Source organism: Drosophila nasuta, chromosome X, assembly GCF_023558535.2.
Source record: "Drosophila nasuta strain 15112-1781.00 chromosome X, ASM2355853v1, whole genome shotgun sequence".
Lineage (NCBI taxonomy): Eukaryota > Metazoa > Arthropoda > Insecta > Diptera > Drosophilidae > Drosophila > Drosophila nasuta.
The window spans coordinates 9517489-9544271 of record NC_083459.1 but is presented as its reverse complement, the minus strand read 5'-3'; the positions used below and the strand labels follow the sequence as shown (position 1 = coordinate 9544271).

General features: G+C 39.4%; 4 protein-coding genes across 5 annotated transcripts; 3 read left to right on the top strand and 1 right to left on the bottom strand.

Moving 5' to 3' along the window:
- Positions 1 to 15038: 15038 nt before the first annotated feature.
- LOC132795209 (uncharacterized) lies at positions 15039 to 15467 on the top strand. Its single transcript, XM_060805796.1, has 2 exons — positions 15039 to 15245; positions 15313 to 15467. The coding sequence occupies exons 1-2, from the start codon at positions 15137 to 15139 to the stop codon at positions 15465 to 15467; spliced, it is 264 nt and encodes an 87-aa protein (XP_060661779.1). The 5' UTR covers positions 15039 to 15136.
- A 168-nt stretch (positions 15468 to 15635) lies between these two features.
- LOC132795208 (C-signal) lies at positions 15636 to 17916 on the bottom strand. Its single transcript, XM_060805794.1, has 3 exons — positions 17393 to 17916; positions 16269 to 16320; positions 15636 to 16207 (listed from the first exon to the last, which is right to left on the bottom strand). The coding sequence occupies exons 1-3, from the start codon at positions 17516 to 17518 to the stop codon at positions 15642 to 15644; spliced, it is 744 nt and encodes a 247-aa protein (XP_060661777.1). The 5' UTR covers positions 17519 to 17916; the 3' UTR covers positions 15636 to 15641.
- LOC132795207 (thioredoxin reductase 1, mitochondrial) lies at positions 16957 to 22924 on the top strand. 2 transcript variants are annotated; one of them, XM_060805793.1, is made up of 4 exons: positions 16957 to 17211; positions 21167 to 21509; positions 21579 to 21805; positions 21875 to 22924. In XM_060805793.1, exons 1-4 carry the CDS (start codon positions 17193 to 17195, stop codon positions 22759 to 22761), a joined length of 1476 nt encoding a protein of 491 aa, XP_060661776.1. In that variant the 5' UTR covers positions 16957 to 17192; the 3' UTR covers positions 22762 to 22924. The 2 variants fall into 2 exon arrangements, with proteins under 2 accessions (XP_060661776.1, XP_060661775.1); XM_060805792.1 differs by lacking the exon at positions 16957 to 17211 and adding an exon at positions 18335 to 18594.
- Positions 22925 to 24246: 1322 nt separating this feature from the next.
- LOC132795503 (thioredoxin reductase 1, mitochondrial-like) lies at positions 24247 to 26212 on the top strand. Its single transcript, XM_060806242.1, is given in 5 exon segments — positions 24247 to 24361; positions 24399 to 24798; positions 24868 to 25094; positions 25164 to 25481; positions 25484 to 26212. Coding segments are annotated over 5 exon segments (1626 nt in total). The 3' UTR covers positions 26050 to 26212.
- Positions 26213 to 26783: the final 571 nt, after the last annotated feature.

Below are 26783 nucleotides of genomic sequence, written 5' to 3'. Positions count from 1 at the left end.
TGTCATTAAATACGGAACGACTTGAATACAATATTTTTGCTATAATGCAGCCACGTAAAAGCAAAAAGACCAGAAAACTCTGCTGTCAGCTTAGAAGCAATTCGCTTTACAAATATTACGTATACGCACCCATATGTCAAATTAGTTGCCAGCAATTTAGTTTGCGCTTTATGAAGTATTCGCAAAATTTAATGACTGTATGCATAAAAAGGAAACAGAATTCACTTTCAGAATTTTAGTTATCTAACAAATATACTTGTAAAAATGTTTCAATCCCAAAACCACATTTTTGAAAACTTAAAATGAACAATGAAAATTAAAAACAAGTCAGAAAGCTACAGTCTAATGTGCGAATAAGCGAAACAATGCCGTATTTTTCCTTAAAATATACCACACTAGAATTAATATATGGAATAAAAAGGAAATATAAAGCTAAATAAAAAAAGAAGAACTAAATATAAATAATGTGAATAGACAAAAGCACTAAAAATAAAATTACTATTGAGAAATGCATTTTTGTAGTTTTTTTTTTTGGAAGCAACTAATATTAAAATAAAAATGAATAAATTCTAAAAATTGTGAATTAACCAAAGGCTTAAATATTAAATGCTTGCTATGAAATTTATATTAATTAGTCATATTCCCATCAAATTTTAACAAAATAAAACAAATAAGTATAAAATGAATATTACAAAATGTATTTTAAAATTTATTATTAAGATTTTTTGCTATAGTTTTTGTAATCTTATTATTGAGATTTTTTGCTATAGTTTTTGTAATCTTCATTCAAGAAAGTCTAATTCTAGAATTTAATTATTCCCAATTTCTCTCAATTTTATTTTAAATAAAAATATGATGCTGATGAAAGCGAAGTACGCAACTTTGCTTTAAAAGTATCTTTGGCTATTTTCATATTGTGCTCAATCTATTTAGTGTAAGTAATAAATTAAGCTTCAAGTCTGCAAAGATAATTGCTTGCGGAAATCAGCGAAATCTGTGTGTACTTAGAGATTTTGCGAAAAATTTATATTGCATTCTGTGGTGCGCAAAGTGGAACTGAGACTCGGACTTGCTTGAGGTAAAGCGTTCACTCTCTGTCGATGGCATCCACTTGCAGCAAAGCTGCGCAAATTGCGTCCAGTTACTTGTCATGCTCAGCCAATAAGTTGACGGCAATCTGTTCTATGGGACAAACTGAAGATGCTAACAACTCAGGTGGCTTCTGAGTCCCGGTTGTTTGCTACTTGAGTCAAGTGGCTGGGATAATTTATTAAATGATTTACATAAACCGCATAATATCAGCTAATTAAGTTGATAATCTCAGTTTGAAGTGCGACTCATAATGTTTTCCAAATGAATGAAAATATGCGCGAATATTGTAAAGTTAAATAATAATAAAAATTCATTTCACCTCAAGAGCTTGAAGACGTTTCAATTTGAGGCTTACCAAAAGCTATTAAAGCTGCTATTATGATTCTGCTTAAAAAGATTGTTTTATAGTTTCAGGCTTATCAAAAATTATTTTTAAAAAAAATCTGCAATCATTCTGCTCCTCAAAATGTTATCGTTATTTTTCTATTTTTCAATTGATTATATTTTATTCCAATTGAATATCACAGCCTGTTTTTTCATGTTTCAAATAAATCACAATTTCGTGTTCATTTTCGTTTTCGTTTATGGAATGTATTTCAATAAATATTCTTTTAGCGCGCTGAGACAAAAACATCTGGTATAAATACTCATGCTCATACACACACACATACATTGTATATATACCTATATATTTTTATATATCATTTTGTAGACTCACAATGTTCGCAGTCTATATAGTAAACGCTCGTTGCTTTCTACACAATTGCCTGCATATTATTTTATTTTGTCACCCCAAAAGTTTGATGCAAATAAACAGGCGATTTCAATGAAGCCGAAAAATAGTGCAATGATTTCTTTTGGTATAATTCAAAGATACTTTCAATGAAGTACACACAATAAATTATCATTAACATATAAGGATATCACATAAAACCTGAATCCAACAATGAAGCTCAGATAATTCAAATTTGTATTTGCATTTATATATATTATAGATACTATAATATATTGGCCAGAATAAGCTTTTCTATAATTTGTTATTGTGGTATTATTTTATAATGTTTCCTTATAAAATATACTCAAAATAATTAAGAAAGAAAATAGAGCCACAGTAAACGTTCCTAAAATGTGTTTTTATGGTATTATTTTATACCATTTCCTTAAAAATACTAAAAATATGGACGAAAGAAAAAAGAGCCAGAATAAGTTTTCCTCTAATGTATTATTATGGTATTTTTCTCTACTAAAAAATACTAAAAACAAAGACAAAAGAAAACGCCAGAATAAGTTTTCCTATAATGTGTTATTATGGTATTATTTTATACTAAAAAATACCACAAATAAAAAAGAATGAAAAAAGAGCCAGAATAAGTTTTCCTCTAATGTATTATTATGGTATTTTTCTCTACTAAAAAATACTAAAAATAAAGACAAAAGAAAACGCCAGAATAAGTTTTCTTCTAATGTGTTATTATGGTATTATTTTATACTAAAAAATACCACAAATAAAAAAGAATGAAAAAAGAGCCAGAATAAGTTGTCCTATAATATGTTGTTATGGTATTATTTTATACTAAAAATAAAAAAAAAAAACTTTATATTATGTACGCTGAGTGAATTTCAATTTAGTAACATATAATTATATTTAAAGATTGCTTAAGACATTTTTTAAGCTATTCAATAAGCAGCTAATGATCAAGGGTATCGAATTTGCAGTAATTGAGCTGAAAATGATTGCTGTTCGAAATCCTATAATGTATTTTTATGGTATTATTTTATACCATTTCCTTAAAAATACTAAAAATACAGACGATAGAAAATTTATACTAAAAAATACCACAAATAAAAAAGAATGAAAAAAGATCCAGAATAAGTTTTCCTCTAATGTGTTATTGTAGTATTAATTTATACTAAAAAATACCACAAATAAAAAGGACTGAAAAAGAGCCAGAATAAGTTTTCCTATAATATGTTGTTATGGTATTATTTTATACTGAAAATAAAAAAAAAACTTTATATTATGTCCGATGACTGAATTTCAATTTAGTATAATTATATTTAAAGATTGCTTAAGACATTTTTTAAGCTATGCAATAAGCAGTAAATGATCAAGGGTATCGAATTTGCAGTAATTGAGCTGAAAATGATTGCTGTTCGAAATCCATGCAACAATTCGTGGCAATAATAGCGTATAAACGAGACCAACTACCTAAATATATGTGTTATATATGTTTGTATATTTAGCCTGAGTATAGACACATCTTGATATATATAGACATATAATATATATAGTAAGTAGCAAGAGTGAGAGAGATGGCAAAGCATCGTCTGCTTTCTATATAGAAAGAATGAAGATAGAATGAAGCACGCCTCTACAATGCATATGCGGCACAATAAAAATACATTTCGTTCGCCGCCTGAAAAGTGCCTCAGGCTGTTCATGGCACATTGCCGTCTCCCACCCCCACCCCCATCGCCACCTCTGCTCCCTCTCCACCCTCTCGCTCTCTCTCTCTCTCTCTAATCACCGAGCTGAACCGTCCGTCTGCCTGCCATATTTTGGCTATTGCCTATGTCGGCCATATAAACAGTCCGACAATCGAGTGCAAATGCAAATGCAATTGAAATCGACAAACAATTTCCTCTGCCCAAACTGCGACGAAGAAGAAGGTGGAGGAAGATGGAGCGAAGGACAGGGGGATGGGGCACGTTGCAGCATTGGCAAAGTTGTTGTGCTGCTCGACTGGCGCTGACCCCGTTTATATTTAGAAAACGCACTAAAAATAAATGCGAAGGTCGTTGCAACGCCAGGCGTTGTCGTCGTCGTCGTCGTCGTTGTCGGGTGTGCCAAGCTGGACTCCATGCCCCCGTGCCTTCCATGTCCCTTACCTTGCCCTTTCCTTACCACTATTCCTACGACTTTCGCTGCTACTTTTCCTGCCTCTTTCCCTGCCTCTTTCACTGTCCCTTTCCTTGCCCACCTTCTCAGCCCCTTTCTCAGTCTCTCTCTCTTTCTCTCTCTTTCTTTCTCTCTCTCTCTCTCTCTCTCTCTCTCTCTCTCTCTCTCTCTTTCTCTCACTCTCTCTGTCTCTCTCTGACCCTTTCTCTTACACTTTCTCTGCTGCTTACGCGACTTCTTTCCCTGTCCCCTTCCCAGGCCCTTTCCTTGTCCCTTTCCCTACCCCTTTCTCTTTTTCACTTTCCATTTCCCTGCCCCTTTCCCTACCACTTTGCCCTGTCTCTTTCCCTATCCCCCTTCCCTGCTCTGTCGCGTCTTGAAGCTGCTGCATAAGGTCAAAGTGTCAAACACACATCGCAAAAAAACCTTCCATGGCTTCATTCATATGCCAGTGAAGGCGAGTGGAGGTGGCGCGTTCGGGAGGTGCGCAGGGGGCATGCACCATGTATGACGTGAGGCGTTGCAATGCCAAACAGGTGTCGACGTCATTGCAGGCTGCAAGCTGCGCAGATCTCTACTGTGATATTCCCCCACCTGCCCCCCACCGCACTTCATTCTCCACTCGACGCTCGACGCTCGACTTGTGCTGCTGCTTGCAACCTCCGCTGCTGCCGATGCTGCTGCTGCTGCTTGAGGCGCATTCACCATTTTGTTTCGATAGGAAAAATCATTCACAGCATCATTCTTGCTCTCTGCCATCGCCATCGCCATCGCCATCGCCTTTGCTTTCGTCATCGTCATCGTCTGCCCAAGTGTTGAGAGGTGAGACTGTGTGTGTGTGTGTGTCGAGGCATCGATTGGTTGCCTGCCTGCCTGGCTGCTTGTCTGGCCGTCTGCTGCTATGATGCTGCTAACACAGTGACCTAGTGGCGAGGCCGCAGCCGAAGCCGAAGCTGAAGCCGAAAAGCCGAGCGCGATGTGGCGAAAGCGAAAGCGAAAGTCAAAAGTCTGGTGACGTCATAGCTGGCATTCATTCACAGGATATGAGGGCAGTAGGCAGAAGGCAGCAGGATTTCTGCAGCCAGGCAGCAGCAGCAGCGGCAGCGGCAGGCAAAAGGTGCGGCCCCAAAAAAAAACATCGCGACAGAGTGCGGCACGCACAGCAGCAACAGCAGCATAAGCAGAAGGACATGCAATTTCATTGAGAAAAAGAGGCAGCAGCAACAGCAGCGACAACGAACACCAAGCAGCATCCAATGTTGCCAAAGGACAATCCGTGCGACAGCAAAACTCAGTCGCAGTCGCAGTCGCAGTCGACGTCGTTGTTGCGCCTGGTTGGGGTTTACATTTTGAAGCTGGCACATTTGGTAACATCAGTCGGAAATTCATCTCCAAGCCAGCCAGTTCATCAATCCGCACATCCGCAACATTGCGAACAATTCAAAAAAACAATCCAAACTCTCTCTTAATAAATATCTTCTATGTATAAAAACAGTTACAATTTTTTTACAACTTTTTTTTGGCGTGTGTTGAACGCAAATGCGTGTTGCAAGTGTTGAACATTTTTACATTTTTTTGTGCAAGTGTTTTATAAACTACAACAAAATGCAAATACAAAAATTCACTGGGTAAGTTTTGCTTTAAAGACGAGAGGAGGCGAACTTGTCATCCGTGCGAGTTCCACTAATCAAGTTTTGGGCGTATTTGAAATTCAAAAACTTGACACGTTGAGCTCGTATGTGTGGCAGTAACAACAGTTGCCCCAACTCAACTTCGAAATTCACTTTCTTTAAAATACTTTCCTTTAATTTAACACTGAATCCAAATTTGTAATTAAAGATTCATTTCATGCTGAAACTTTTAACTATCTTTGCGTATTTCAACTCATATTCTTATTAATTTAGATTCAAAAATTTATATAAAAATATACCAAAAAAATTACATGTTGCAAGTGTTTTTCGTGAATAATTTGAAGCCTAATACAATTTATTTTCTCTTTCGTTCAATTTTGTTTTAGTTTTTTATTTTGAACTTGAGTTAAACTTGACTTTTAACCCGAATATATTCCGCATAATATGTTCTTATGTTCTTGTTCAATTACTTTGTAAATCTTTAAATCTTTAAGCAAAAATTTATCACAACAAAATAGTTTTCGTATTTTTTTTGTTTTAATATTACTCGCCTAACTAACAAGCTTAAAAGAACTCTACTGATCTCTACAAAATTATTAAAATTTGTCAAGTCAGCAACAGCAATAAATAAATAATATATTGTATATCATTAGCATAATCATATTATATAAAATCATAGCCAATACAAAATTGAATTGCACATTGAGTAAAACAATGTAAACTAAAAGTTTAAAAAATACAAAGTAAATGAAATATTGATTTTAAAAATTAAATGATTTTCACAATTCGTAGAATGTGTTGTTAATGCACTTTATTGCTGTACTGTTGTAAGGAGTTGAGCTACTTAATAGATCAAAAATTTATAAATGAATTAATTATCATCTAACAAGTTAAGTTAATTTTATTCACATTGTAATAAATGAATTAAGGTTAACATTAAGTGAAGATGGGCAGACAGAAAATAAGTGCTACACTCGGCATGTTAAAAAAAAGCAGCGAATTTTTCAATTTTTATACCCGATGCGAATAGGGTAAAGGAAGTGAATGAAATAGTAGTATAGTATATATATATAGTATATATATTTTCTTGATCAGCATCAACAGCCAAGAAGATATAGCCATGTCTGTCTGTCCGTCTGTCTGTCCGTTTGTCCAAATGAGCAGCTAAATCTCAGAGACCATAAGAGATATAATCTTATTTATTATTAGTTCGAATATGTTTATTTAATGGTATTGCTTTAATCACTCAATAAATCTTCAATATCTAAAAAGCAAATTATTAAAGTTTTTAAATTAATAATAATACTTTATTTTATATGTCAAAATGTGTGTACTTTAACGAATGTATCAATATAACCATAATAATTATTATTATGACGACTGACTTTAAATAAATAAATATTGATGCACTACGTCATTGTTTATGACCTGTAATATAAGTTTGTAATCACAGAAACTACTAAATTGCTTACAAAATTAATCAAATTCAAAATCTTCTTGGTAGCTTCATATACTATTTTTGCCTTTACAACGTTTACTATCTGAGTTCAAACAATGTTATATTACACTATTAAAAAGTTACAGTGAAGAGCAATTTTTGTAAGTTTATCTTCCTTGTAATATTTAGGAATAAGAATTCAGTTTAAAAAAAACGTTGCCTGCTTTCAGGCGCGACCAATAAATGTGAGTGCTGTGTAAGAGTGTGTTTGTGTGTGTGTGTGTGTGTGTGTGTGTGTGTGTGTGTTGTGACTGCGTGCGCCAGCAACATGTGACTTGCTGGCAGAGGCCATTTACCCGCCAAGCTGCTGACGTCATTGTCATCATCTGTGGCAACGCACTGAGGCCAAGCCCAGGTCAGGAGCAGCATCGGCATCGACATCGGCATCGACATCGACATCGGCAGCAGCACAGTAACCCAGTGCCGTGAGATGACGAGCAAAAACGAAACGAATCGAAACGAAGCGAAGCGAAGCAAAGTCAAAGGCCACCGAAAGCCACAATGAACTAAAAAACCAAAATACCGAACGAGCCTGCCACAACAACAACAACAACAACAACAGTCTGCAACGTCATCAACGATGCTGCCAAGTGGGCAGCAAGGGGCAAAGGCAAAGGACACAAGAGGCGAAAAGAGGATGGCAAGAGGAGGAGAACGAGAACGAGAACGAGACGGAGAAGCTGTAGCCGAGCCCACAATGTTGGTTGTCCTAGATTTTGGTTAACATTACATTATTATTTGCTTCTCTTTTTTTTTTACTCTTAACACTGTTCAGATGCGAGTGCATGTAATTATGCGCAACTTACTCCCCTTTCCTCTCTCCCCTCTTCCCTTCTACCCTTCTACCCTTTCCCCTCTTCCCTTCTGCTGCCCTGCCCGATTGCGTGACGTTACAACAATGAAGGTTGAAGGTTTTGTTGTTGTTGCATTTGTTGCGCGCTGCGTCGCGTCTCTGACGTCCATTTGGCTGCATTGGCATATGGCCTCGCAATTTTGTGGTCGCCTCCTGCAAAGGACACGTTTGACGTGCGCTTCCCACAACGCCAGCCAGCCAAAGGACAGCCAACCAAAGGACAGCCCATCGCAACCCATCGCAGAGCAATGCAACGCAACGCAGCCCAAGTCAAGTAAAAGGCATTTATGCTGTCAGTAACTGATACTCAGGTGTGTGTGTGTGTGTGCCATGTGGTTTCTTTGTGTATGTGTATGTGTGTGTGTATGTACTTGTGCACATTTAATTACAATGTTATTTCGTGAATATTGATTGAAATTGAATGTGACAGTTTGATGGGGAAACGCAGAACGCATTATTTTAGCTGCACACATTACGTTTATGCGATGCAACTTATTGCGATAACTCTACTTGATTCCCTTATTTGCTCAACCGAAAATAAAAAGATAAAAACATACATACATGACAAAAAAGCAGATTACTAAAAAGTTTCATTTAATTTAAGTAAAGTACACGAACAATTTATATAATAAAATATAATGAAATACTAAAGATTGAAATAAAGAAGAAGACAAAAGACAGAAGAAGGTGAAATAAGAATAAGAAAGTTGAAAAGGAAAGAAGAAGACCATATCAATGTTTTAGGTACGTAAGAAGATACATTTTAAAGTATTCATACTCAGTTCAAGTATTTTCTAACAACAAATATTTAAGCAAAAGTTAGTTAAAGAAAAAATGTCCAATTCAAATACACAAATCAAGCTAATCAATAAAGAAAGAAATAAATACTTAAGCTAAAATCACAAACATGTTCAGGCAAGAAGATTCAAGAAATCCCAATTGTATTTAAAACAAGTAAGAAAGCTAGAGTCAAGTGCAAAATAAAAGCTATATTTGGTATATTGATATAGTATATTAATATAGTACTACATTCAAAATATACTATAGAGTACTAAACATAACAGATTGTCAGCCAAAGCAGCTAAGTAAAAAGTATTAAATCACTTCTACAATTTTTGTCTAAATTCTAAATAAATTCTGCAGTTATTATTATTATATATATATACTAAGAATCGCTATAATTAAACGACCATAATTTAAATGATAAAGCTTGTTATTTAGTAAAAGAAAAGCAAATAAATAGTTACTAAAAGTGAGATCTAATCAGAATAAGAAGATTAATGAAAAATCCTAATGGACAATTATTGAAAATGAAGTAAACAAATCTTAAAGAAGATAAACTATCCCTAACATAGATAGAACATTACATTACCTAACATTACATAGAAAAGAAAACACAAATCTGTCACATTAATAACAAAAAATTGAACTTTAAGTTTGCATTTGTTTAATTGAAAAGTGTCAATAGCAAATGATTGCAACTGATGTTATTTGCCACATGCCACATGCCACAAACTCAAAACAAAAAGCGAACAGAGAAAAACACGAACAAGTTCTCACAATTAAAGCGGTAAATGAGGCATATGTTGCAACTACATTTAAGTTATTCCAAATTGAAAATGGCATTCAAATGCCAAATACCAAATTCGATGAGCTCGAATTTAATTTGCCGGAATACTTATTTATGTATTTTGAGTATAAACTTAAATGCCAACTGCCTTTCTGGCTGAAACTGAAAACTGAAAACTGTTGCAAGTCCTTTTGCAATTGGCAACACACACCCTACACACACACACATACACAGACGTAGGTGCAACATAGTTGCGCAGTTGAAGTCAATTATGTGGCTTCTTCTTGTCTAGCGTGTTGAATTGCACTACAGTTGAACAAAGGAAACGCATTAAGCACTTATTCAACTAATTACTAATGTTGACCTAATCCAACTTGCATTCACAGCTTATCACAAGCGAAGGCAAATGTTACACTTTAATTTACCATTTAAATATTATTGTAGAAATAAAACCTAGACGGCATAAGTTATTTAGCATATTTATAAAATTAAATCATTTATTTAAATACTATTGTAGTAACAAAATAGAACCAATGCTGCGGTTAAATATCATAAATAAAGGAAATTCAGATCAGTTAAAAAATAGAATTTTTAATTCATTTAGATTCGACATTTATCTACGAAAAAACTGTATAACAAAAACAATGTTATTTACTATTGAAGATACAAATATTATATAATGAAAAAATATATTAATATTTCTTTACGATTTGATAATATTAATAAATAAAAATTCGAATGTTAAACTGACTGTAATCAGGCTCTCCAAAAGTATTGGTTTTAATTGACGGAATTATTTCGGTATCCTTTTTTTTAATTAAAATTAAGTTTCGAAAACTATAGAATAAGAATTCAAATAATAATTCATAAATATTATTATTAGTTTGGCCAGCTAAATTACTTAAATTTCACAAATTCAATTCATTCATCTCAATATACAATCAGTTTATTCACAATTTAGGAACAAATATTTCTAATGTAATAAGGATTGCCTAAATTGTTGAAAATATATTTACACAAACATTCTAAATCAGCTTTCCCTGCAAAATTATATATTTTCTATAATTTAAAATACATAATAAATCGTAAATGACAATTAGTCCTTTTTCACTTGGATAAATTAAAAATTTAACTAAAGCAAATCTTTTATATTAATTTTTTCAGTTTCATAACTAATCTGTTTAATCAGGAAATGATTTAGTCCTTACACTTTATTTTGTATTATGAATTCACACCCACTTTAAATATTAGATAAATATTTGTTGAAAATAATTAATTATATGGATAATTCTCTGGCGAAAATCTAAAGTGAAAAAATGATATACCAAAACATTTTTTATACCCGCTACCCATAGGGTAGAAGGGTATTATAACTTTGTGCCGGCAGGAAATGTATGTAACAGGTAGAAGGAGGCATCTCCGACCCTATAAAGTATATATATTCTTGATCAGCGTCAACAGCCGAGACGATCTAGCCATGTCCGTCTGTGTGTCTGTCCGTCTGTCCGTATGAAACACTGTATCTCAGAGACTATAAGAGATAGAGCTATAATATTTTTTCGACAGCATTTGTTATGTTTGCACACAGATCGAGTTTGTTTCAAATTTTTGCCACGCCCACTTCCGCCCTCTCAAATCAAAAAAATCGAATAACAAGCGTAATTTTAAAGCTAGAGTTGCGAATTTTGGTATATACAATAAATACTATAGTATTTATGATTCTTGAAAATTTGGTTGCGATCAGATAAAAGAAGTTATTAAAGAAATACTTTTGTATGGGCAAAACCGCCTACTTACTAGGGGTCTTAGTTGCTTTGGCCGACAATCTGGTACATTGTGCCGTCTATGGTATATTTTGAATGGTGTACTATATCGATATACCAAACATACCATTTGGTATATTTTTAGTATTTTTTAGTATTTTCGGTATATTTTGAAAATAATACCGCAATATTTTGCCCTTATTAAAAATGGGTAGCGGGTATCTCACAGTCGAGCACACTCGACTTTAACTTTCTTACTTGTTTTTATTTTGAGTAAAGATAAATCTTATACATAATCTTCTAAAGATCAATCTTAGCAACTTTATTGTCGCTAAGAATGGTTTTGGAATTATTTTTCTGTTGTAAAAATTAATAAATTCGTACGCAAACCAAAAAAAAATTTGGTTAAACAGAAAAAGTTTCTAAAATTTATCTTACCTTTAAACATAGTGCTAATCCAGAGCTATAAGAATAACCTTCACTTTTTTTTTTAAATTGGTTATGTTTATATTTTTTCACTTTAATTCCGACAGAGAATTAAAATAAAAATCTGTTTCCGAAAACGTTTGAAATTTAAGGAATTGTCAGACCTTGGCTTAAAGGGAAGGTAAATAGGATGATGTCCTGTTTTAGATGATCGAGATGGTTGTTATGAAGAAGACTTATAGTAATTAACAACTAATAGTAAAATTGAAAAATCAAATGAAAAGATATTGCTGTTAAAGAAAATCAATATTTATCGAAAGCGTTTAGTAATTGTAAATTATTGTAAATTGTTGTTTGACAAAAGTTGCAACTCAGTTTGTCGATTCTGTGATTCCCCGATTTGATATGGAAACTTAAAAAAAAAGTAAAGTAAAGAAAAGAAGAAAAAACTGTGCGAAGAAGTAGAAATGCAAGCGCTGGAAACATACGCAAATAACAGAAAGAAGGTGTCAAAAAGCGTTGCAGCTACAAATATGCATGTGAGTGAGTGTATCTATGAGTGTAGGTGTGTGCGAGTGTGTGTGTGTGTGCGAGTGTGTGTGTGTGCGAATGCGTTTAGCTGCCGTCCGCTTTGAAAATTATGGTTTCACAAGAGCAACAACAGCTCGACAACGTTCTTGTCTGTTGTCTGCTGTGTATGTGTATGTGTGTGTGTGTTTGTGTTTGTGTGTGTGTGTGCTGCTGTCCAATGTGGAGCTGTTGGCCTCTTTGCCGCAGACAATCTGTCACTTGATACTCGCCATTTTCGCTAAGCGCCGCTGTCCGCTTTCCGCTGTCCTCTCCTCCCCGCCCCGCCCCGCCACGCCCCGCTCACCTTGCGTTGCCACTTTAAGCTCCTGATGGTTGTTACCTTGTTGAGATTCCCAACACACGGGGACAGGCCCCGTTATACGGGCGCAGCGCAGCGAAGCATTCCAAACGGCGAGATGCCATACAAGTGATCGGTCAGCGGAGCGAGCACCGCCGAATGCATGACTGCGGGGGTGACTGCGGACTGGAGGGGGGGTGAACGGTGTCACATGCATGCAGAGGAACAATGTTATTTAATTTTCGTAACGCCCTCGCATGGAATACAGCACCACATTTCCACTGATTGCGCGCTCCCCCGCGACTTCTCTTCTCCCTCCTCGAAATGCAACCGAAGAAAAAGAAAGAAGGTAAAAAACAACCCTATATGGAATCGGAATAGGAATCGGAATCGGAATAGGGAATTGGTATTGTTGCAAAGTGGAGTTGCAATTGCATAGCTCGAGGCGGCATCATATTTCCTCACTTTCCTCACTCCCTTCTCTCCGCGCTCGCGGTTTCCTCTCTCTCTCTCTCTCTCTCTCTCTCCATCGCTCGCTGGCGTTGGCGTTGGGCTTCTTCTTTAAAGCCTGCCTCAATGATTTTTTTTTCTGCTACGCTCTCATTCAAATGTGTCGCGTTGTTGTTCTTACTGTATTTTTTTTCTATTTTTTTTTTTTTTAATTGCCTGATGTAAGCGTGCAATCCACTAGCACCTAAAAGTAGGCAGCGACTTTTAGTTTAGCACTCACACACGCGCACACACATGCAGGCGGTCTGTGTCCGGTCAAGGCATGCAATATAGTGGGGCTTTCACACACTAATACCGTCTAATAATATTACAAAGTCGCAAGCACACACACGCACACATGTGGGACTTCGCAACGATGCGTGTATCTGTATGTATGCGAGCGTGTGTGTGTGTGTGGGTGTCTTCGATGCGGTGCGCCGCACAGAAGGCAGTTCAAAACTTGACTACAGCGGCAACTACGATATATGTGTGTGTGTGTGTGTGTGTGTGTGTTATACTATCGTATCGTAGCTTGAGGGATGCGACGCCTACGGCAACGCTGACCGCGACGTTGACGCCGACGCCGACGTCGACGTTGACGTTGACGCCGTTGTGGTTCACCTGCAACTATAAAAGCTGGCTGGTGGCCTGAACATTGTCTCAGTTAAACATTGTTAATTAAGCGATAACAGCAACGAGCAGCAGCAAATCCATCTAAATACAACAATAAAAATACTATGTAACAACCAAAGCCAGCGTCAACAAAGTAAAAACTACTTTTTTTTAAGTGCATTAACTATACAACATCGTTGCATGGATCACAACGAAACAAGGATATCGAGATTATCCCGATACATTTTTTTATAAAAGAATTTTTTTTTCATCTCTGTGGTTGTCAGTGCAAATTATGTTTCGAAAACTATGGAACAACAATTCAATTAAGAGGCAAATGTGCAATTTCTATTGCATACTTTTGGGTGCAACGTTCAATGTAAATTCTTTGCCTGCTTTTAGGCGGCAAGGAGAAATGCAAATTACTAAAGCGCAACGTTAGCATTCGTTTTGGGACAAATTATTGATGCATTCGTTATTTATGGAGCTTGGAAATGGTTTCAATTGGAAATCAATAAAGGATCGAACTGAACAACTCAGTATAAAAACAACAAAATTGTAAACAGTCGCAACAACAACAACAACAGCAACAGCAATCAGTAAGAAATCAAATATTCAAAACAGTGCCCAAGAGCCCTAGGCCAAAACACTTTGGAATTGTGAACCAGAACATATGTTGGTTCTGTTTCTCATCATTAATTCAAAACTAACGAAATCGCATCAAATATGCCAATAGAATGGAGTCCGAGGAGTCCTTCAATCTGTCAACACCCACAAATAAACCAAAAAAAAATGACCAAATACCAATAGTTTGGCGACCAGTCAAAAGTGTATAGTGATGCAGTATAGTGCAAATGTGTAAATGGTAACGACTATAAAAATATAATAGAAAAACAACGAATCGAGAGGTGCTTATTGCAGCTGCTGGCCACTGCACAAGATTAGACTCAAGACTCTTGTGCGTGTGACAGCGGCTATTGTAAGAGACCGTAAATACAGCACAGAATCTACAACGACGAATCCGAAAATCGAAAATAACTATTTTTCTTACTGATTTGTACAATATATGTATTTAAAGCGCAACCTATTAATATTTTATCCTCTCCATTATTAGCTTAAATAAGCAATCTTACTGTCTTTTACAACAAATTCCAAATTTATGAATGGCGATAATTAATTAAATTAACGTTTAAATTCAAATGAAAAGCGCGTTTCGAGAGCATGTCCATGAAGTTGGCTGCACGCAAAAATGCCTCCGACGTGAAGTTGGCGGTGCGCAAATATTGTCTCACATGACGTTTTTTATTTAGAAACCGATAAGAAAATTCATTTCCTAGAGTAATTTTGGCTAGGTTGGCAGGCTGGCGCTCTAAACAGCTGACACAATATTTTGAAACAGGTAAACAATATTATAAATTTCGCAAAAACCTACAAAATGAGCCAACTGCCAACGCAAGCGCCACATCCACCAACGGGAACACAACAGCCACTGCAGCCGCCACCACCAATGGGCCAGAACATTGCACCCACTGGCGCCTTTCCAGGTAAATCGATTGACAAAGCCACATGCACCACGTATGAGCGACCGAATTGAATTTCTCTTTTCAATAGGTTCACTAACACCCGGCTGGAACGATCCGCCACCAATTTCTGCGGAAGCGGCCAGCAATCTCAACTCCCGAAGACCCCGACTGGATCTGCGAAAACGCGTGGCATATCCAATGGATCAGCCACCGCTGCAGCCACAGCCGCAGCCACCACTTTGATTTTAGACAAGGAGGCGATATCAAAATTTCTGATTTCTAGAATTTTTCTTTTTTTTTTTAATAAGCACCAGCTAAATATACAATATACATAGCTTCAACAAAAATATATATACTTTGTATAGTCAGTATATACATACATACATTCATACATAGATGAGTACGTGTGCTTTGCACTTACCAGGGCAGTTGAGCACCATCGTATTGATAGAAGCCACCGTTGTGAGACTCATTCAACTTGCAAATAGTCTCAACGATTTGGTCGGTGCTTGTGGTCACATCAAGGGGCGCATTGCCACCTCCCATGTCCGTGCGCACCCAACCCGGATGCAGGCTAATGCAGAGTATCTTCTGGTCACGCAGATCGATACTCATCGATTTGGTGGCCGCATTTAGGGCAGCCTTCGAAGTGCGATACGCATACATGCCGCCCTCCACATTCGACTGTATCGAACCAAGTATTGAGCTCATATTGATGATGGCCGCCCGTCCCACGCCCATTTTTTGCTCCTCATTGGCCTGCGAGGCCTTCTTCAAGAGCGGCAAACAGGCCTTGCTCAGCATTATGGGCGCCACAGTGTTCGTCTGAAGCGTATCGAGCAGATCCTGCTGCTTGGTGGCACCAAGACGCACCGACTTTGTGGCAACACCAGCATTGTTGAAGAGCACGTTGAGACCAGCATCTTTGGTAACATCAGCAATTTGACCCACCAGTTTGTCATAGTCGTCAAAGTTTTTTAGGTCTGCCATTTAACAAACACATTATAAAGGTCAAGTGCAAAATCAATAAACGAATTTGCTTACCAATCTCAAGCACATGTATGTTCGAATGCTTTTTGGCCAGTTCAGTAAGCTCCTAAAAAATTCATACATTAACATTTATTAATTTAATTAATCAGTGATTTTAGTTGATTACAATTAGTATTGCAAATAAATCCCAGCCCCTTTGAGATCCACGTTTTCATATAAAGATTGCAGTTTTCTAGCATTTACCGTTTGAGCTATAATACATTCTGATACATATTTAAAAATTCAAAACTCATCATGCGCTAACAACTGTAGGACCTCAATATCGATATTTATCGATAGCGCCATAATCTGTGCTTCAGTGCGTCTATTTTATGCTTTTCCAAGAAGAATACCGAAAAGTTAATTTTTGGTATATTCTGAAAATGAACTCGCGATCACTTATACAATGTCAATTCGTTAATCAAGTTTTGGTAAGCACTTAGTGCTAATGTGCTAAACTGTATTTGATTTCTGTTTAGAAAGCAATTTAAAACTAATAAAATGTAACCAAACTATTTAAATAGCAACATATTTGATATACTCCGCCAAGTAAAACAGTATATTAGTGGAAGTTTTATGATGCGGTCACGCTGCTGTGCTTTCCATAACTGGAAGCGAACGAGCGAACGAACGAATGAACGAACAAAGCGTCGTGAGCCGACAGAAAACATAAAAGCAATTGCAAAAAGTTTACCGCTTATTTCGCATTTGCGTTCGCTGTGCGAGTGTTCGAGAGTGTGACGCGGAGTAAAATTAACGTGCTGCTTACTGTTATTTTTGTGTCTGTGTTCTATTGCACTTCCGTATAACAAGAGAGTGTTTTTCATCTGCGGCTGGAGAAACTGAACAGAATCCCAAACAAGAAAATTAATTAGCATTATTTGGAAATATCTGCTGATCCTATTTGTTAGTCTAAAACACTTGCCCAAACTGCAAAATATGGCGCCCGTCGATAAAGGTGAGTTTAGTTTTTCTCTCTCACACTCGTTTCTGGATTGTTATTTTTTGTGTTGACCTTTTAAAATATTCGAGTAGTTTCGATATGTGATGTGATGTGATGTCTTTGACAAAATGGTCGTGGATGACTCATCATCGAGTAGTAATATTAGTAGTAATTATAATTGCGCGTCATAACTTACTGTGGCCTGCTCTAAATTGCGGCAGGTGGTAAAAAGATGCTGCGGCGGCTCCGGCAACGAGTTAAACGCCTTGACGAGGCCCAAGCCGAGGCCTCGATTGCAGCCGGTTATCAAAATCGATTTCATCCTATTCCCGTTTGCGTTCCTACTGAATTGTTGTGATTGTCACTAGTTTTTTTAACACTCGAATTTCGTCACGAAATCTAATCGTGTGTGTATTTATACTTGAGATTAAGTAATTGAGCACAGAGCGAACGCACACACAATAAAAAAAAGTTACGTTAAAGTGGAAGCTTTACAACTGACACTTGCTAACTGTTAACTGTGCTGGTCTGCTCCTTGAGCAACGTCGATGTGGTTGTGGTTGGAGTGGAGTGCGTTAAATGCGCGTTTATCGCTAAACGTTGCCGTCGTCGTGTATTCGCTTTTTGCACGCTTTTTCTTTTTATTATTATTAGACAAGAAGCAAAAAGAGCTGAAAGCAAAGCGCAAAGCAAGCAGCGGCCGGCGACGGCAGCTGACAGAGTTGCCAACTGAGAGCAAAATCAGAATGACATCAGTTGAGAACATGTGGCAACTCTTGCCAAAAAACCAACTGTTGCGCATTTCTATTGTGTTAAGTATATATGCTAATGATGCCGATTATATTATTTTCTTTTGTTAAGCATAACGTGTTTCCATTTCTACGAAAGCTAACTTGGCGACTCTGTTGCTGCCGACTTCTTCAACGCGCATTCTCTTTTCATCGCGCATTCGCATTCAACCGCTCTGCCGCTGTTACGTAGTTGAGCGTCAGCGCTGCTTTCCCAATAAATCGTTCCAAGTGTTGCCGCGCTTGCTTGACGACGTCGCGTATTTTTTTTGTATGCTTGCCTCTCCGTCTCTGTCTGCATCAAATATATTTTGCACATTGTTGGAAACGCGCAGCGCAGAGTAGTAAACAATTTATTAAAAAACAATAATAATAGAAAATCGTATTTAACTATCTTGTGCTGCAAAAAAGAACGTGCTGTAAAATCAATTCAACGAAAATATGTCGCTGACACTTTGGAATTCGAGATTTTCCGTAACGTTATTGCGCCAGCACACGACGATATTTACGTCAGCTGCTCCAATAACAGCTGCGCATAGTTTACACTACAACTACACGTTCAGTACGAATTCGAAATCACAACAACGGAGAAATCTAGCAACAACAACAAGTATGAAACCAACAAATCAAGGTGGTGCTGAGCGGGGCGGCAATCGCAACTCTAGTTTAGTATCGGGGGGTCGCAATACTCGCAACATTCCGCAGGGTCACACTTCGCTCGACAGCTCGGCAAGTGATACTGGAGTGCCGCCATTTAATCATCCCCATTGCGATCGACAGGCTCAATATCAACAGCCAGTGCGCAAGGTGAAGCCCCTTCGAGGTAAGAAGCAGCAGTAGGCAGGTGAAGCCCCAAAGCGTGCAGACAGAGAGTCGCAATCATCGCAATCGCGTTTCAGCTGTAAATCGATCAGTATTTTGCAAAGTCAGTTGGCAACGCGAGCGATAAACCGCAATGGCTGCTCTTGTTCTTGTTACTTTATTGTTGCTCAACATACAAACCCAAACACACTCATACACGCACATATTTGCATACTCACATTGTACATCCATAGAGATATATATGTATGTATGTTTGTTATGCAATAACTGTTGTTAAGCGGCTCGCGCTTTTACGCACGTACCTGCGAGTCTTACTTATCGAATTTCATTTTGGCTTTTGCCGGCTCTTTTGCTTGTATTACACATTTTACCTATAGGCAAAAAATTCGCACCGTCACGATCATAACAATGTATGTTCGTTGTCGGGGAAGGGGAAGTGGGCGAGGCAATAGAGCCCATGTAGTGCGTAGAGTGTGTGTTTGAAAGCAACTTTCTAACTGTTATGCTGCCCACTCTGTCTGCCTATCAGTCTGTCTTTCTGTCTGCTGATTTCAAATCTCACTTCAGCCTTATTGTGTGCGAAAAAACGTGATAGATAAATAATCATTATTTTTGGGTTTTATAATGATTACCGTCTAAAAAGTAGGAAATTACTGCAGGAAAGCATTGAAAATTAAGAGGTTCAATTCATTTCAAGTCTATTCTAAGTAAGATATTAACAAAAAAATACCATAAACAATTATTATTTTCGGTTTCGGCAGAAATATGTATATGCATTTAACTTGAACTAATGAATATTCGAGAATTTCTTGACATATGTATTTCACAAGCACAAAACAAAGCGCATCTCCCACCTGATTGCTTATCTAGTAGTACTGGCAATTGATTACGTCATCCGTCATCGTCATTATTATCATGATGATGACGATCTTCATTAACACTTTCGTCATCGTGAATGGCAAAGTGCCATCGTGACTTGTTTGTTCTTTGCCCTTCATAGGGATCACAAAGATCGCTTATTGCAATGTCATCGTCAACTAGTTACGAATTAATCCAATTACACATATATTGTAATTAGGCAAAATTTAGTAACTAACTATATTAACTATTAGATATTCGATAGACACATTGTATTTCTGTCGCAATCCTCTCCCAAATTATTTGCATTCATTTGCGGTCGTAATAAGTTGATAAGGCTGTTTTTTTTTTTTTGTTTTTGTGGTTTATGGTTTCCTTAATTAAGTTTTACGAATTGAGATTTGCGCTTATCGGCGACAAACCTTCTGTGCCATGTGGTTCAAAAAAGGCCCTTTTGGACCGTTCCCCATTTATTAGATTTTTTATGCCCACTAACCAAGGTTTACTTCAAGTATATAATTGTAAGACTGGTGCAGTCGTCTTTAAGATCTACAAGTCAGGCACTCAAATAGCTTAAACTAGTCTCAATTATTATGCTTATTAATTGATTGCGATCGCATAATAAATTTGCCAGTTACTATAATCACTTTTATGGTTGCTCACCAAATATTTGTGGAATTTCTAGAAATGTGTAGCTCCAGTATCTGAACGTCGAGCACATTCTACAGTAGCTGCCCTCTTAGTTGTTTCGTGGTTTGTTGTTATAATAATAACCAACTATTCGCACTCTATCGCTGGCAATTGGCTTATCAATTGCCCTTATAATGCGTCATAATTAGATGCCTAAACTAAACTCTCGGCTAATGACGCAACTAACGCTCCAACAATACGGTTTTCTGATACCGACTTTGATGTGAAGCACATTTGATTAGGTTTGCATGCTTCATGAGAAATTGCGCTCCGCCTCAGGTGTTGCTCTCCGCTGCTCTTTGCTCAACCCTCCCCAACTACTATACATAGTATGTGTAATCCAACACCCAAAAAACTTCGTATAATCGTCGTGCCATCAGTAGAAAATCGTAACCATGGCAAGCGTATTGGGTCAAAGCAAACCACCAGTCAAGGCGGGGCTCAGATGATTGCTCCAGTTTGATTTGCACAGCGACACACATGTTCAATTGTTACCAACTACAACGACAACATTGACAACATCGTCGTCGTTGTCGAGTGCTAGGACAACAAGAAGAAGGCGTGCCGCGAGAAGCCTCAGTTGTGGCGCAAGTTGCTGGCCAAATGCATCTGTTCGAGTTTGTGCCCGCTTCGCTGGCTGATAAGCAGCCCTCGCAGGGTCGCAGCATTTATCGTTCCGCCTATTTGGACATACGATTGCGTCCCCAAATGGAGCAGGGTAGCATCCTCAAGCATCAAGCAGCACAGAATTGAATAACGCTTTCGACTTGCATTGATTTTAATTCCTATTTGTGTTCTTTGCCTATTCGCAGGTAACTATGATTACGATCTGGTTGTGATTGGTGGCGGTTCCGGTGGCTTGGCCTGCGCCAAGGAGGCTGTGGCCAATGGCGCTCGTGTTGCCTGCCTGGACTTTGTCAAGCCGACGCCAACGGGTACCAAATGGGGTATTGGCGGCACCTGTGTCAATGTCGGTTGCATACCAAAGAAGCTGATGCATCAGGCTTCGCTGCTGGGCGAGTCTGTGCATGAGGCTGCCGCTTATGGCTGGAATGTGGATGAGAAGATCAAGCCCGATTGGAACAAACTGGTCACCTCGGTGCAAAATCACATCAAGTCTGTCAACTGGGTGACTCGCATCGATATGCGTGACAAGTAAGTATTTGAAAAGTTGCCTTCTTTAAGGAGAGTCACTCAACTAATTTAATTTGAATTGTGTTATAGGAAAGTGGAGTACATCAATGGCTTGGGCTCCTTTGTGGACTCACACACACTGTCCGCTAAACTGAAGAGCGGCGATCGCACAATCACCGCCCAGACCTTTGTGATTGCTGTGGGCGGTCGTCCACGCTACCCCAATATTCCCGGCGCCGTTGAGTATGGCATCACCAGCGATGATATCTTCAGTCTGGACCACGAGCCCGGCAAGACACTTGTCGTGGGCGCTGGCTGTAAGTTTCACCCCTAAACCCCAACACTCAGAATACAATTGTTAATGATAACCTTATAACTCGTTGCAGACATCGGCCTGGAGTGCGCTGGCTTCCTGAAGGGTCTGGGCTATGAGCCCACTGTGATGGTCCGTTCGATTGTGCTGCGTGGCTTCGATCAGCAAATGGCCGGTCTGGTTGCCGCCTCCATGGAGGAACGTGGCATCCCATTCTTGCACAAAACCGTGCCTCTGTCCGTGGAGAAGCAAGCCGATGGCCGCCTGTTGGTCAAGTACGAGAACACAGAGACTGGCGAGGTGGCCAGCGATGTCTTCGATACGGTGCTGTGGGCCATTGGCCGCAAGGGTCTTGTCGAGGATCTCAATCTGCAGAATGCCGGCGTCTTGGTGCAAAAGGACAAGATTCCCGTGGACAGCGAAGAGACAACCAATGTGCCCCACATCTATGCTGTTGGTGATATTATCTATGGCAAGCCCGAGCTGACCCCCGTCGCTGTGTTGGCCGGTCGCCTGCTGGCGCGTCGTCTCTACGGCGACTCTGATCTGCGCATGGACTATGCCGATGTGGCAACCACTGTGTTTACGCCCCTTGAGTATGCCTGCGTCGGCCTGAGCGAGGAGGATGCCGTTAAGGCGCACGGTGCCGATGAAATCGAAGTGTTCCACGGCTACTACAAGCCCACGGAGTTCTTCATTCCCCAGAAAAGCGTGCGCTATTGCTATGTGAAGGCAGTGGCCCAACGCTCTGGCGAGCAGCGTGTCTATGGCCTGCACTATCTGGGCCCCGTGGCCGGTGAGGTTATCCAGGGCTTTGCGGCCGCACTCAAGTCTGGCTTGACCATTCCCACGCTGATGAACACGGTGGGCATCCACCCAACCACCGCGGAGGAGTTTACACGTCTGAGCATCACCAAGCGCTCTGGCTTGGACCCCACACCAGCCAGCTGCTGCAGCTAAACACTTCGAGTGCCCCACCCCATCAATCTAAACGTATTGTCCCTTTCTCCCCCTTCAAAAAGAACAAAACAAAAATGAAACCAATCAACACAGAACACAATACTACACGACAAAGATTGTCACCAACGAATTAGAAGAGTTGTTGCCGTTTTTATTTAGATTCGATAGAACACAACACACTCCTTTTCCACACACCAACACAGACACACACACACACACACACTTACAAAATAGCTCAGTTATTGCACAGACAGGCGAGTTGAAAGGGCAAGACTGTTGTGACAACTCCAGTCGAACTGGAGCAGCACGCACGTGAAACGTCTGACGAGGAAAAGGGAGAATGCAGGCCTTGTTTTCAAAACAACCACAACAATGTCGTTGATGTTGGATATTGTCGTTGCCGTTGCTTCCTCTGCCTCTGCCTCTGTGCGGCATGCACTCAAAATTACGAAATTATCTTACATGTGAATACAAAATATGAATAAAAATAAACTAAACCTGTATTTTTACGGTCGAAAAATAGAATTTTTCACCCACATACAAAAATTGCAATGTTTGTTTTTTTTTTAACTGTTTTATCATGGGATAAAGCAGGCAAAAGGCTTGATTTGGATTCTGTGGAACTTGGAACTTTAAAGCTTGTATAATCAAAAGCTAATATCAACTGGATAACTTGAATTGAACATAATTCCGTAAGTAATAAGGAACCATACACAAAAATGTAAACGTGATCCCGTTAAGCAGTTAGTCTGTCTTGGAGCTGTTATTACCAAAAGCAACTAGACTAAGTAAATGAATCCATGAACACTCTTGGTATCAATAACTGGAGAAGGTCTGTGTCCGATAAGGTTAGGTAGGAACTAATATTAAGTGCCACGTAAACGTAAAAACCTATTTCCGGGAAGTGTGTTTTTTTATACAAAAAAGTATATTATAGATTGTAAATATAGACAGAAGAAGACATATCCGATTCTTTAAAGTATATATGTACATATGGTATGTACACTATAAATGAAAGTATGTTGATGCGACATAGCAAGTATATGTATATGAACACTTACATATACATATCTGATTTGTCTCTTCATATGCATGAACTGAGACTATCAGAGCTAGGCGCTCTATGTGAGTCGAGATTACTTTGAATTTTGGATGAATCCTGAACAACTTATATATTTTTAAAAGACAATTATGTATATATGCAAATATTCGAAAGTTGCAATGTAGAGTTCAACATACAATCTATGCTTTAAAACTGAAAGTCTAAGGGGCGGATTTTTTAATCTCAATAAATCTTTTAATTCGAATAAGGAGAATCTCATTTCTTCAATGTCGCAATAGCGCTATGTGATCTAAAAGCGCTCTAGGAAACTTGTTCTGTACTTTACTGTCAAATAGACTCTTAGTATACCCTGCAATTTTGGTATAAATTCAACAAACAGAACAAAAGATATTTGAAGAGTTGTGGCGCAAGTTGCTGGCCAAATGCATCTGTTCGAGTTTGTGCCCGCTTCGCTGGCTGATAAGCAGCCCTCGCAGGGTCGCAGCATTTATCGTTCCGCCTATTTGGACATACGATTGCGTCCCCAAATGGAGCAGGGTAGCATCCTCAAGCATCAAGCAGCACAGAATTGAATAACGCTTTCGACTTGCATTGATTTTAATTCCTATTTGTGTTCTTTGCCTATTCGCAGGTAACTATGATTACGATCTGGTTGTGATTGGTGGCGGTTCCGGTGGCTTGGCCTGCGCCAAGGAGGCTGTGGCCAATGGCGCTCGTGTTGCCTGCCTGGACTTTGTCAAGCCGACGCCAACGGGTACCAAATGGGGTATTGGCGGCACCTGTGTCAATGTCGGTTGCATACCAAAGAAGCTGATGCATCAGGCTTCGCTGCTGGGCGAGTCTGTGCATGAGGCTGCCGCTTATGGCTGGAATGTGGATGAGAAGATCAAGCCCGATTGGAACAAACTGGTCACCTCGGTGCAAAATCACATCAAGTCTGTCAACTGGGTGACTCGCATCGATATGCGTGACAAGTAAGTATTTGAAAAGTTGCCTTCTTTAAGGAGAGTCACTCAACTAATTTAATTTGAATTGTGTTATAGGAAAGTGGAGTACATCAATGGCTTGGGCTCCTTTGTGGACTCACACACACTGTCCGCTAAACTGAAGAGCGGCGATCGCACAATCACCGCCCAGACCTTTGTGATTGCTGTGGGCGGTCGTCCACGCTACCCCAATATTCCCGGCGCCGTTGAGTATGGCATCACCAGCGATGATATCTTCAGTCTGGACCACGAGCCCGGCAAGACACTTGTCGTGGGCGCTGGCTGTAAGTTTCACCCCTAAACCCCAACACTCAGAATACAATTGTTAATGATAACCTTATAACTCGTTGCAGACATCGGCCTGGAGTGCGCTGGCTTCCTGAAGGGTCTGGGCTATGAGCCCACTGTGATGGTCCGTTCGATTGTGCTGCGTGGCTTCGATCAGCAAATGGCCGGTCTGGTTGCCGCCTCCATGGAGGAACGTGGCATCCCATTCTTGCACAAAACCGTGCCTCTGTCCGTGGAGAAGCAAGCCGATGGCCGCCTGTTGGTCAAGTACGAGAACACAGAGACTGGCGAGGTGGCCAGCGATGTCTTCGATACGGTGCTGTGGGCCATTGGCCGCAAGGGTCTTGTCGAGGATCTCAATCTGCAGAATGCCGGCGTCTTGGTGCAAAGGACAAGATTCCCGTGGACAGCGAAGAGACAACCAATGTGCCCCACATCTATGCTGTTGGTGATATTATCTATGGCAAGCCCGAGCTGACCCCCGTCGCTGTGTTGGCCGGTCGCCTGCTGGCGCGTCGTCTCTACGGCGACTCTGATCTGCGCATGGACTATGCCGATGTGGCAACCACTGTGTTTACGCCCCTTGAGTATGCCTGCGTCGGCCTGAGCGAGGAGGATGCCGTTAAGGCGCACGGTGCCGATGAAATCGAAGTGTTCCACGGCTACTACAAGCCCACGGAGTTCTTCATTCCCCAGAAAAGCGTGCGCTATTGCTATGTGAAGGCAGTGGCCCAACGCTCTGGCGAGCAGCGTGTCTATGGCCTGCACTATCTGGGCCCCGTGGCCGGTGAGGTTATCCAGGGCTTTGCGGCCGCACTCAAGTCTGGCTTGACCATTCCCACGCTGATGAACACGGTGGGCATCCACCCAACCACCGCGGAGGAGTTTACACGTCTGAGCATCACCAAGCGCTCTGGCTTGGACCCCACACCAGCCAGCTGCTGCAGCTAAACACTTCGAGTGCCCCACCCCATCAATCTAAACGTATTGTCCCTTTCTCCCCCTTCAAAAAGAACAAAACAAAAATGAAACCAATCAACACAGAACACAATACTACACGACAAAGATTGTCACCAACGAATTAGAAGAGTTGTTGCCGTTTTTATTTAGATTCGATAGAACACAACACACTCCTTTTCCACACACCAACACAGACACACACACACACACACACTTACAAAATAGCTCAGTTATTGCACAGACAGGCGAGTTGAAAGGGCAAGACTGTTGTGACAACTCCAGTCGAACTGGAGCAGCACGCACGTGAAACGTCTGACGAGGAAAAGGGAGAATGCAGGCCTTGTTTTCAAAACAACCACAACAATGTCGTTGATGTTGGATATTGTCGTTGCCGTTGCTTCCTCTGCCTCTGCCTCTGTGCGGCATGCACTCAAAATTACGAAATTATCTTACATGTGAATACAAAATATGAATAAAAATAAACTAAACCTGTATTTTTACGGTCGAAAAATAGAATTTTTCACCCACATACAAAAATTGCAATGTTTGTTTTTTTTTTAACTGTTTTATCATGGGATAAAGCAGGCAAAAGGCTTGATTTGGATTCTGTGGAACTTGGAACTTTAAAGCTTGTATAATCAAAAGCTAATATCAACTGGATAACTTGAATTGAACATAATTCCGTAAGTAATAAGGAACCATACACAAAAATGTAAACGTGATCC